Source organism: Anomaloglossus baeobatrachus, chromosome 3 (assembly GCF_048569485.1).
Source record: "Anomaloglossus baeobatrachus isolate aAnoBae1 chromosome 3, aAnoBae1.hap1, whole genome shotgun sequence".
NCBI classification, from domain to species: domain Eukaryota; kingdom Metazoa; phylum Chordata; class Amphibia; order Anura; family Aromobatidae; genus Anomaloglossus; species Anomaloglossus baeobatrachus.
In genome coordinates, this window is record NC_134355.1 from 135497695 (window position 1) to 135510309 (window position 12615).

A 12615-nucleotide genomic window follows, 5' to 3' on the forward strand; every position below is an offset into this window, starting at 1 on the left:
GCTTTTTGCGGCCTAGTTTCCTTTCCTCCCGCCCACAGCCCTGACAGGCAGGGGAAGGGCGGGACGCTGCACAGAACGAGCAGCACTGAGGGCTGGAGCATGCTTTGCATACTCCACTCCCCTCACTGTGCACAGTGCAGGCACCAGTTCCCGCTCTTTCTGGGTCACGCCCACGGCTCTCTCCTCTCCTCAGGACGCATTCCTGTCAGCTCCTCGGACGCTGCAGAGGGGGACAAAATCTGGGAGACCCAGGCAGGGACTCTGGTGACCGCACAACCGCTTTAAGCGGGTGGTAAGCAGCACCTGTGGTGCTAGCCCCATTGTGCAGTAGTGTAACATTATATGTTTATTTTACACCGTATAGTGCACAGTTGATTTCTGGCTATATACCCTATTGTGTTGCTCAGGGAAGATAATAGCATGGCGCCCACGAAAGGCAGGGGTGCCAAAACACAGGCTTATTATGTTGCCTGCGCCGCATGTACGACCCCGCTACCGGCAGGTTCCACTGACCCTCATTGTAGGCACTGTTCGGCCCCTGTGGCACTTACTCAGCCAGAGCCTCTGCTAGGGGGGGCCCAGGGGGAGCCACCTGCTAACACTGTTCAGGTGACAGGGACGGAGTTTGCAAAACTCTCTGAGACTATGGCTAAGATACTGGAAGCCTTGCAGTCCAGACCGGTATCTCAGCACAGGGACTCTGTTGATTCTTTGTTCCCTGGCCCACCTCAGCTGGACCAACAATGTCCTCCCGGGGTATCTCATGGATCCCAAGCTGAGGGTTCTGACACAGACCCCAGCCCCAGACCGACTAAGCGAGCTCGCTTAGATTTTCCCTCGACATCATCATATTGTTCAGGGTCTCAGCGAGGGGAATCGCTGGTTGATGACGCGGAAGTAGCTGATCAGGATTCTGATCCTGAGGCCGCTCTCAATCTTGATGCTCCGGACGGGGACGCCATAGTGAACAACCTTATTGCGTCCATCAATCGTATGTTGGATATTTCTCCCTCAGCTCCTCCAGTGGAGGAGTCAGCTTCTCAGCAGGAGAAATTCCGTTTCAGGTTTCCCAAGCGTACACCGAGTATGTTTCTGGACCACTCTGATTTCATAGAGGCAGTCCAGAATCACCATGTTTGTCCAGATAAGCGTTTTTCTAAGCGCCTTAAGGATGCACGTTATCCCTTTCCCCCTGACGTGGTCAAGGGTTGGACTCAGTGTCCCAAAGTGGATCCTCCAATCTCCAGACTGGCAGCTAGATCCATACTTGCAGTGGAAGATGGGGCTTCACTCAAAGATGCCACTGACAGGCAGATGGAGCTCTGGTTGAAATCCATCTATGAAGCTATCGGCGCTTCTTTTGCACCAGTATTCGCAGCCGTATGGGCGCTACAAGCTATCTCAGCAGGTCAAGCGCAAATTGACGCAGCCACACGCACGTCCGCGCCACAGGTGGCGTCCATAACCACTCAGACGTCGGCATTTGCGTCTTACGCTATTAATGCTATCCTAGACTCTGCGAGCCGTACGGCGGTTGCAGCCGCCAATTCGGTGGTACTCCGCAGGGCCTTGTGGCTACGGGAATGGAAGGCAGATTCTGTTTCCAAAAAGCGCTTAACCAGTTTGCCAATTTCTGGCGAACGATTGTTTGGCGAGCGTTTGGATGAAATCATCAAACAATCCAAGGGAAAGGATACATCCTTACCCCAGCCCAAACCGAACATACCCCAACAGAGGAAGGGGCAGTCGAGGTTTCGGTCCTTTCGGGGAGCGGGCAGGTCCCAATTCTCCCCGTCCAAAAGGCCTCAGAAAGATCAAAGGAACTCTGATGCATGGCGGTCTAAGTCACGTCCTAAACAGACCACCGGAGGTGCCGCTACCAAAGCGGCTTCCTCATGACTTTCGGCATCCTCACTCCGCATCCTCGGTCGGTGGCAGGCTCTCCCGCTTTTGCGACACCTGGCTGCCACGGGTAAAAGACCGTTGGGTGAGAGACATTCTGTCTCACGGTTACAAGATAGAGTTTACCTCTCGTCCCCCGACTCGATTCTTCAGGTCATCCCCGCCTCCCGAGCGAGCCGAGGCTCTTCTGCAGGCGCTGGGCATTCTGAAGGCAGAAGGAGTGGTGGTCCCTGTTCCTCTTCAGCAACAGGGCCACGGTTTTTACTCCAACTTGTTTGTGGTCCCAAAGAAGGACGGGTCTTTCCGACCTGTCCTGGACCTGAAACTTCTCAACAAACACGTAAAAACCAGGCGGTTCCGGATGGAATCCCTCCGTTCCGTCATCGCCTCAATGTCCCAGGGAGATTTCCTTGCATCGATCGATATCAAAGATGCTTATCTCCACGTACCGATTGCTCCAGAGCACCAGCGCTTCTTGCGCTTCGCCATAGGGAACGAACACCTGCAGTTCGTGGCACTGCCGTTCGGCCTGGCAACAGCCCCACGGGTTTTCACCAAGGTTATGGCTACTGTAGTAGCGGTCCTCCACTCTCAGGGTCACTCGGTGATCCCGAACTTGGACGATCTGTTGATCAAGGCACTTTCTCTAGAGGCATGCCAACACAGCCTCGACGCTACCCTGGAGACTCTCCAGAGTTTCGGGTGGATCATCAATTTTCCAAAGTCAAATCTGACACCGGCCCAATCGCTGACATACCTTGGCATGGAGTTTCATACCCTCTCAGAGATAGTGAAGCTTCCGCTGATCAAGCAGCGGTCACTACAGACAGGGGTACAATCTCTCCTTCAAGGTCGGTCACACACCTTGAGGCGCCTCATGCACTTCCTGGGGAAGATGGTGGCAGCAATGGAGGCAGTTCCTTTCGCGCAGTTTCACCTGCGTCCTCTTCAATGGGACATCCTACGCAAATGGGACAGGAAGCCGACGTCCCTCGACAGGAACGTCTCCCTCTCGCAGGCGACCAAAGCTTCCCTTCGGTGGTGGCTTCTTCCCACTTCATTATCGAAAGGGAAATCCTTCCTACCCCCATCCTGGGAGGTGGTCACGACGGACGCGAGTCTGTCAGGGTGGGGAGCGGTTTTTCTCCACCACAGGGCTCAGGGTACGTGGACCCAGCAAGAGTCCTCGCTTCAGATCAATGTTCTGGAAATACGGGCAGTGTATCTTGCCCTGAAAGCGTTCCAGCAGTGGCTGGAAGGCAAGCAGATCAGAATTCAGTCAGACAATTCCACAGCGGTGGCATACATCAACCACCAAGGCGGCACACGCAGTCGGCAAGCCTTCCAGGAAGTCCGGCGGATTCTGCTGTGGGTGGAAGCCACGGCCTCAACCATCTCCGCAGTTCACATTCCAGGCGTGGAAAACTGGGAAGCAGATTATCTCAGTCGCCAGGGCATGGACACAGGGGAATGGTCCCTTCACCCGGACGTGTTTCAGGAGATCTGTTGCCGCTGGGGGGTGCCGGACGTCGACCTCATGGCGTCCCGGCACAACAACAAGGTACCGGCGTTCATGGCACGGTCTCAAGATCCCAGAGCTCTGGCGGCAGACGCCTTAGTTCAGGATTGGTCGCAGTTTCAGCTCCCTTATGTGTTTCCTCCGCTGGCACTGTTGCCCAGAGTGTTACGCAAGATCAGGGCCGACTGCCGCCGCGTCATCCTCGTCGCTCCAGACTGGCCGAGGCGGTCGTGGTACCCGGATCTGTGGCATCTCACGGTCGGCCAACCGTGGGCACTACCAGACCGACCAGACTTGCTATCTCAAGGGCCGTTTTTCCATCTGAATTCTGCGGCCCTCAACCTGACTGTGTGGCCATTGAGTCCTGGATCCTAGCGTCCTCAGGGTTATCTCAAGACGTCATTGCCACTATGAGACAAGCTAGGAAACCAACGTCCGCCAAGATCTACCACAGGACGTGGAAAATTTTCCTGTCATGGTGCTCTGCTCAGGGTATTTCTCCCTGGCCTTTTGCCTTGCCCACTTTTCTGTCCTTCCTTCAATCTGGACTGGAAAAGGGTTTGTCGCTCGGCTCCCTTAAGGGACAAGTCTCAGCGCTCTCTGTGTTTTTCCAGAAGCGCCTAGCCAGACTTCCACAGGTACGCACGTTCCTGCAGGGGGTTTGTCACATCGTCCCTCCTTACAAGCGTCCGTTAGAACCCTGGGATCTGAACAGGGTGCTGATGGTTCTTCAGAAACCACCATTCGAGCCAATGAGGGATATTTCTCTCTCACGCCTTTCGCAGAAAGTGGTTTTTCTAGTAGCAGTCACTTCACTTCGCAGAGTGTCTGAGCTAGCTGCACTGTCATGCAAAGCTCCCTTCCTGGTGTTTCACCAGGACAAGGTGGTTCTGCGTCCGGTTCCGGAATTTCTCCCTAAGGTGGTATCCCCCTTTCATCTCAATCAGGATATCTCCTTACCTTCTTTTTATCCTCATCCAGTTCACCAATGTGAAAAGGATTTGCACTTGTTAGATCTGGTGAGAGCACTCAGACTCTACATTTCTCGTACGGCGCCCCTGCGCCGCTCGGATGCACTCTTTGTCCTTGTCGCTGGCCAGCGTAAAGGGTCACAGGCTTCCAAATCAACCCTGGCTCGGTGGATCAAGGAGCCAATTATCGAAGCTTACCGTTCTGCTGGGCTTCCGGTTCCCTCAGGGCTGAAGGCCCATTCTACCAGAGCCGTGGGCGCATCCTGGGCTTTGAGGCACCAGGCTACGGCTCAGCAGGTGTGTCAGGCGGCTACCTGGTCGAGCCTGCACACTTTCACGAAGCACTATCAGGTGCATACCTATGCTTCGGCGGATGCCAGCCTAGGTAGACGAGTCCTTCAGGCGGAGGTTGCCCACCTGTAGGAAGAGGCCGTTTTACGGCTCACTTACGAGGTATTATTTTACCCACCCAGGGACTGCTTTTGGACGTCCCAATTGTCTGGGTCTCCCAATAGAGCGACAAAGAAGAAGGGAATTTTGTTTACTTACCGTAAATTCCTTTTCTTCTAGCTCTAATTGGGAGACCCAGCACCCGCCCCTGTTTTTTTGTGTACACATGTTGTTCATGTTGAATGGTTTCAGTTCTCCGATATTCCTTCGGATTGAAGTTACTTTAAACCAGTTTATAATTCTTTTTCCTCCTTCTTGCTTTTGCACCAAAACTGAGGAGCCCGTGGGAGCACGGGGGGTGTATAGGCAGAAGGGGAGGGGCTTAACACTTTTGAGTGTAATACTTTGTGCGGCCTCCGGAGGCATAGCCTATACACCCAATTGTCTGGGTCTCCCAATTAGAGCTAGAAGAAAAGGAATTTACGGTAAGTAAACAAAATTCCCTTCTTTTCCATGTGCATATGTAGCATAACATAAGGGGGCTGGCAACGTTTCGCATGCAAAAGAGGGTTGTCACTTATAGGTTGACTGTATAAACTGCTATTAACTACTTAGTATCATTAAAATATATCTTTATTAAAAAATATATAATACATAAAATAGAAAAGAGGTGGGAGAAGAAATTAAAAAAAGAGGCCTTATTTTTATGGTGGATATATAGATGACTTCCTCCACATCTGGCACCAGGGTCCATTGAGCAATGCTCAATTTTAGTGGTTTCTCAATGATCACACTTTGATTTAATGTTTCAGTGTTCAATGTTATGACAATATTACACTCTTTCCTGATGTTTTACTCTATGGTGACTCATAATATAGTACTAATAATACCAGCTGGTATATAAAACCTTCCAGCCCTGTCATGTAATTATAAATCTTGTAGCTGAGTTCACACGAGCATGATGGCATGCAGAGAATGTTACATCATTAAAACTGCTTATGGCAACATGGCTTTATCAATGGTATTCTGAATAGGGCCCAAGCAAAAGTTTCACTACAATCTCGAAGAAATATATTTTGAAAATACAAAACTCCAAAAACATAAGGTCGAAACTACAATAAAGTTTTCAATGCCATATTTTATTGATTGATTATTTTTATCTTCTAAACCTGATAAAGAATACCCATGTTACATCATAGAAAAAAAACTTAAAGGAAATCCTTTCCAAAGGTGTCAGTTTTGTAGCACGAAAATCACTTACCCATGGTATTTTAGTCTCCCCAGCTTTGTATTCAGATAATACTCTAGGACATGGCTTACCATAAAAGGATCCTATTGATGTGGAGAAACTCGTAACGTGTGCCATCATATGGTCAGCTTCACTTGTTTATGAGCTAACCATCGTTAAGTGTATCCAATTAAATCTTTTATTACATGCACCACAACGCCTGTCATGTATATGTGGCACCCCTGACCTGGTCAGGCACCACTGAGTACTGCACCCATGCTGGGTCAGTACAACACAGGTAATCCCAGAGGCTGACTAGGGTGTGGACACACGGAACACACAGAACCAGGAGCACACACACAGCTAGAGGGGACCCCTAAGCAGACTCAGGGAGGGGGTGTGGCCCTCGCCTCCCAGCTAGTGGTGGGTGGTGTCACTGGGAGCAAAGGAGTTGTGCAGAGGTAGCCAAGGGAGAAGGAAGTGGAGGAGTCGCGTCTGGAGGGGAGAGCAAAGGAGAAGGGCCCTTCCAGACACTGCACCGTTCGTGGCTCTTGGCGGGGGAGAAGGGCTACTGTTCAGTGCTGCCTGAAATCCACCTGGCGCAGAGGTGGCTGAGTAAGGGGACTACCAGTAAACCCAGCCTGCACGGGGTACAGGTCCCCAGAGCAGAGGACTATTCAGTTGGCCTGCCCAACCTGCCGGTTAGGGCACTTTATGTGCCTCACCAACCTACACCGAGTCTGCAGCTACTGCAGCAACGAGGGGGCCCATAAGTGACTGACTGCAAGCAGCCAGAATTACTTGGTCCACGCTGCCCCCAATTGGGCCAGAAAGGGGAGAACCGCGTATGCGACTTCCCTGGGTGATCCCAGCAAGACTTCAGGTCGGGGTCACCTCAAAACAAGAAGGGCTAGGAAGGCGAGTCAGCAGTCACCCCTACATCAGCCGAAGGGATATCTGGTTCCAACTGGTTCACCATAGCATCACCCGGGTTAACTCACCCCTGCCATCTGAAAGTGAGTAAAAACCCTGAAAGACATTGCTGTTTTGTGTGTGAGTTCTTCTGTGACCTGTGGTACAACACACTTACACTGGGCCCTGGGGCCAGCCTCACTCTCGGGAGTCTACAACATCTGACTGCATCGAACATCAGCCCCAGGCGTCCCCTAAACTGCAGTGGCTGTCACCCCCTGACCGCAAATACCGAGAGTGGTGTCCCAAATCCCCCATTAAAGTTAACCTACCTGTGACCAAAAGATTTCCAAGCCCGTGGAGACCCTGCGGCGACCTGCACCAGAAGGTAATGCAGGGCTCCACATATATCTGGCCAAATGCGAGGACTACAACATCCTTTACATAGGATGTACAAATCGCACACTAAAAAAGGAGACTGAGTGCACAGATAACTGACCATGGCCTGGGTGTAACATGCAGTAAACGTTCTATGAGCACCCTGTATGGACACTAATTAGGTCTTCTGGTAAAAGAAGTCTGTCGCAGATAACTTTTGTAAGCAAGCCTTTATACTGTAACATCTAGTGATATCCTGACACTTAGGGCTGCCTCTATGTTTAGAGTGGTTGTCCATTATTCGGAAAACCCCTTCTTAATCACTATGCTTGCCCCCAGTAAAATAATAACACTTATACTCACCTAGCGGGGACAGCACTGGCTTTCCTGGGGCATATCTGTCCTGGCTTCTTTCCCCTCTCCTATAGACAAACCAAGAGATCTGAAGGAAGTGTGAGATGTGGCTGCCCTCTCACCTCCTCCTGATGTCAATTACATCCGGCACGCATAGGGATTCAGAAGATGTTGTCCGAATAGGCTACAACCCCTTTAATAAAAGAGGTTCCTCAGCAGCTGCAGTATGTATTACACTTTATTGTGATGTTTTCTTTCAGTGTTAAAATTCCGCAGTGCTTCATACCTTACTTTAATATTGCCTATCTCATTCTTATTCCAGACACCACTGGGCTCACAACCAACATCTCTTGCACTTTCTTCAATGAGTTCCACTCAGGTATTTGTTTTTTTTTATTATTTAAAATAACTAATATTACAAATTATTCTGTAGCTAAACTTATTTTCTTTTGCTTTTTACTACCAGGCATCACAGAGCAGCTTGCCTATTGTGAGTATTCTTTACTCTAGTTTCCATATAACAAATAAAAGTACACCGGGGTATGAATAAGTGCCCTGAATACATGTATAAGCACCATGACAAGCCCTTTTAAGCACTTTGAATAAGTAATACACCACAATATAAATCCTAGAAGGGTATTCACATGATATGTACAGCTATGTGTACACAATAACCCCTTCAGCCCCCAGGCGCGTTCCGTTTTTCTGTTTTGTTTTTTTTTACTCCCCTTCTGCTGAGAGCTGTAACTTTTTTATTTTTCCGCCAATCTTGCCATATGAGGGCTTGTTTTTTGCGGGACGAGTTGTACTTTTAAATGAAACCATAAGTTTTACCATATAATGTACTGGAAAACAGCAAAAAATTTCCAAGTGTGGAAAAACTGCAAAAAGTGTGATCGCACAATAGTTTTTGGGATATTTTATTCACCATGTTCACTATATGGTAAAACTGACGTGTTGGTGTGATGCCTGAGCTCGGTGCGAGTTTGTAGACACCAAACATGAATAGGTTTACTTGTATCTAAGGGGTTAACAAAAATTCACAAGTTTGTCCAAAAAACGTTTTGCGCCATTTTCCAAAACCCGTAGCGTTCTCATTTTTCAGGATCTATGGCTCAGTAACGGCTTATTTTTTGCGTCTCGTGCTGACGGTTTTAATGGAACCATTTTTGTGCAGATGCTACAATTTGATTGCCTGTTATTGCATTTTGCGCAAAACTTGCGGCGACCAAAAAATTTGGGCGTTTGGAATTCTTTTGCCGCTACGTCATTTACCGATCAGATTAACTACTGAACGCGTCGATACCATAAATGTGTGTATTTTTTTTTAACCCTTTCATTTTCAATGGGGTGAAAGGGGGTAATTTCAACTTTTATTTTTTTTTTATTTTTTAAATTTTTTTTTTACTAGTCCCCCTAGGGGGCTATATGGATCAACAATCTGATCGCTCTGCCGTATCTGTAGATCTCAGCAACAGAGCCAAGATCTGCAGATATGCTGCTTTACTGTCAATGCTGGCATTATTATGCCGGCACTGAGAGAAAGTGACTCATGTTAGCTACAGGCGTCATCACATGACCCTGTGCTACTATGGCAACCACCGGAAGTCACGTGATCACGCATGTGACTTCCGGTGGGGGCGGCGGTAAGTAAAAGTAATGGCGCACGCATATACATCTCGGTGCCAGATTTTGGCAGCGAGATGTAAGGGGTTAAAAGTTGCGGGTGGAATGCGATTCCACTCGTAACTTGCAGGCACACATGTCAGCTGTTGAAATCAGCTGATGTGTGTGGATCGCCACGGCGATGATAGTGACACGATCCATGACGTACCCAGTACGTCATGGGTTGTTAAGGGGTTAAGAGGAGAGTGAATAATGACAAATATTTAGTGGGAAAAATCATAAAATATAAATTTTATTGATACATAAAGAGAAAAAAAAATGGTGAAGAGTGAATTCCCAGATGAAAGTTTATGAAGAAACTTATCAGAAAAATAAATATTATACAACTAGTGTTGTATACTCTGAAAAATTATATATCTATATCAGTGTTTGTATATAAGATATAGCAAAAAATATGGAATATTAAATTAAATCCATAATGCCTATGTAATTTATGTATTTAATTATTCTTTGTTTCTATTTATTACTATATCTTGTATAGAAAGACTGTATACTGTAGATATATACTTTTTCAAAGTATACAAAACTATATAATACCCTATTTATGATACATTTCTTTCAAACTTTCTTTTGTGTATTTGCACCTCAACATTTTAATATTTGTTTATCTTTATGTATCAATAAAATTATATTTTAGGATGTTTCTACTAAATATTGGGGCTTATTCACTTATAAGAAATAACCAGCAAATTTCCCATTAAAGTTGTCGCTGTGGTCCTTAGAGCAAATTCGTTCTGTGTTGTAAATTCCATGTAAATGCTGCATAAACTCTTAGTGTTTTTTTGCTATTTATTATTTACATTTTCACACTGTCTGCTAAATTTAAATCTTTCTGATGCAGCTCATTTCCATTTTGATGCTTTTTTTTTTTTTTTTTTCCCTATGGGGGGGTTTATTGCATTTTCCTAGACTCTTAACATTTCCATTTTTCAGTCGATGAACTATATACGGTCTTATTTATTGTGGGGCGAGAATATTTTTATCGATATTTTGGATCGATTTAACATTTTGATTGCTTGTAACAACATTTCTCGATCGCTTCATTGAGGGACACATGGGTATATGCTGTTGCCACTCGGAGGCTGACACTGCGAAAAATCTATCATATTTTTCGCTTTATAAGACGCACCTGATTATAATACGCACCCCCAAATTTGGTGAAGGAAAAGAGAATTTTTTTTTTTTAATGTTAAATGGGGTCCGTCTTATAATGCCAGTGTACGTCTAACAAATCATATAGAGTATATGTCTCCTATAACCCTCCATCCTAAAATTAGCCTCCTTAATCTGGATATGGCCCTCTTATATTGAATATAGCCCCCTTGTGCTGGCACACGTCCCCCTGTGATGCCACATGTTCCCCTGTGCTGGCACAGGTCCCCATATTGCTGGCACAGGTCCCCATATTGCTGGCACAGGTCTCCTATAGCTGGCACAGGTCTCCTATAGCTGGCACAGGTCTCCAATAGCTGGCACAGGTCCCCATATTGCTGGCACAGGTCTCCTATAGCTGGCACACGTCCCCATATTGCTGGCACAGGTCTCCTATAGCTGGCACAGGTCTCCTATAGCTGGCACACGTCCCCATATTGCTGGCACACATCCCCTACAGCTGGCACAGGTCCCCATATTGCTGGCACAGGTCCCCATATTGCTGGCACAGGTCTCCTATAGCTGGCACAGGTCTCCTATAGCTGGCACAGGTCTCCTATAGCTGGCACAGGTCCCCATATTGCTGGCACAGGTCTCCTATAGCTGGCACAGGTCTCCTATAGCTGGCACAGGTCTATAGCTGGCACAGGTCTCCTATAGCTGGCACAGGTCTCCTATAGCTGGCACAGGTCTCCTATAGCTGGCACACGTCCCCATATTGCTGGCACAGGTCTCCTATAGCTGGCACACATCCCCTACAGCAGGCACAAGTCTCCTATTGCTGGCACACGTCCCCCTGTGTTTGATATGGCCCCCATGCTGCTGCCCATAGCAAAATAAATACTTTACTTACCCACTCCAGCGCTGTAATCCCTCGTGTCTCCCTCCGTGCTGCTGAGCTCCTGCACTTCCTGGTTCTCTGTGCCGGTCATGTGATCGGCACAGCAGAGTGACATGATCTGTACGTGCCTGATCACAGCGGCAGCAGTGAGATCAGGGAAGACACCGGGAGACACGCTGGAGGAGGTAAGTAAAGCTTTTTCATTATAGGATGGGCAGCAGCATGGGGGCCATATCTAACACGGAGAGGGGGGGCATGTGCGATCAAAGGGGGGCTGCAGGCAGATATAATATGCGCCGCTCCCCTAGCCCATCGCTGCGGTCCGGTTTCAGCACCACGGTGATGGACAGTGGCAGTGCATATTATATGAGCGGGAGCAGGAGATCTAACGCTGCCTCCTGCAGCCTCTATCAACCTCCCCCAGCACCGCTCCAGAGTTGCCCCCACCTCCCCTGGACCCGTATATTCAGATTATAAGACGCAACCCCTACTTTCCCCCAAAATTTGGGGGAACAAAAGTGCATCTTATAAAGCGAAAAATACGGTAACTCCTTCTCAGCAGGATACACACACCAACTGGAACCATTCTAATCAGTTCTAGCTTAGTGTTCTTAGGAGGCAGACATGGTTCCCCTTTGACCCGTTTCTATTTTAAGTTTCTTGTTTTCTCTGTCACTCCTAAAAGACCAAGAGAACAGTGTCCGCTTATTGTTGATTAGACTTTCACATCGGCCTGGAAGACTTTTAGCACATTCCACCCTATAAAACAACTTCTACTCTGTTCTGCTGGTGAGTTTTCTCACATGAATTGCTTGCTTCAGATCCTTCCATAACATTTTTATAGGATTAAGGACAGGACTTTCACTTGACCATCCCAAAACTTTAACGTTATTCTTCCTTTACTATTCTTTTGTAGGAAGACTTGCCTTTTTAGAGTTGTTGTCTTGCTGCATGACCCACGTTCTCTTTAGATTCAGCTCATGCACAGATGTCCTGACATTTCCCTTTAGAATATGTTGTTATTTCTTGTTCCGATAATGATGGCACGCTGTCCTTCCTGCCCAGAAGTGTCAATCAGACTGTCAAACAGAGGTGCTAGCTAGAGTTTATCTTAGCTGGTCTGGTGAGGTGTTGTGATCCAGACTAACTGGTGGTTGTGGTACTTGTTGCCGTGTGCGGTTGTGGTGTCAACCCATGCTGTCTTTTTGTTGCTATCTTCTTGATCTTGCTTTTCTCCTGAGTCTCTCTCATTGTTGGTTGCAGTATGTCAGAGTTTTGCTTT

The 12615-nt window shown here is 47.7% G+C and overlaps 1 protein-coding gene across 2 annotated transcripts in view; it reads left to right on the forward strand.

Moving 5' to 3' along the window:
- Positions 1-12615, forward strand: part of LGALS8 (galectin 8) — a 91705-nt gene that overhangs the window by 52566 nt on the left and 26524 nt on the right. For both annotated transcript variants that reach the window (XM_075339491.1, XM_075339492.1), the window contains 2 exons: positions 7977-8033; positions 8121-8144. In XM_075339491.1, coding sequence (XP_075195606.1) covers positions 7977-8033; positions 8121-8144 — 81 coding nt within the window. The remainder of the gene's footprint in view (positions 1-7976; positions 8034-8120; positions 8145-12615) is intronic.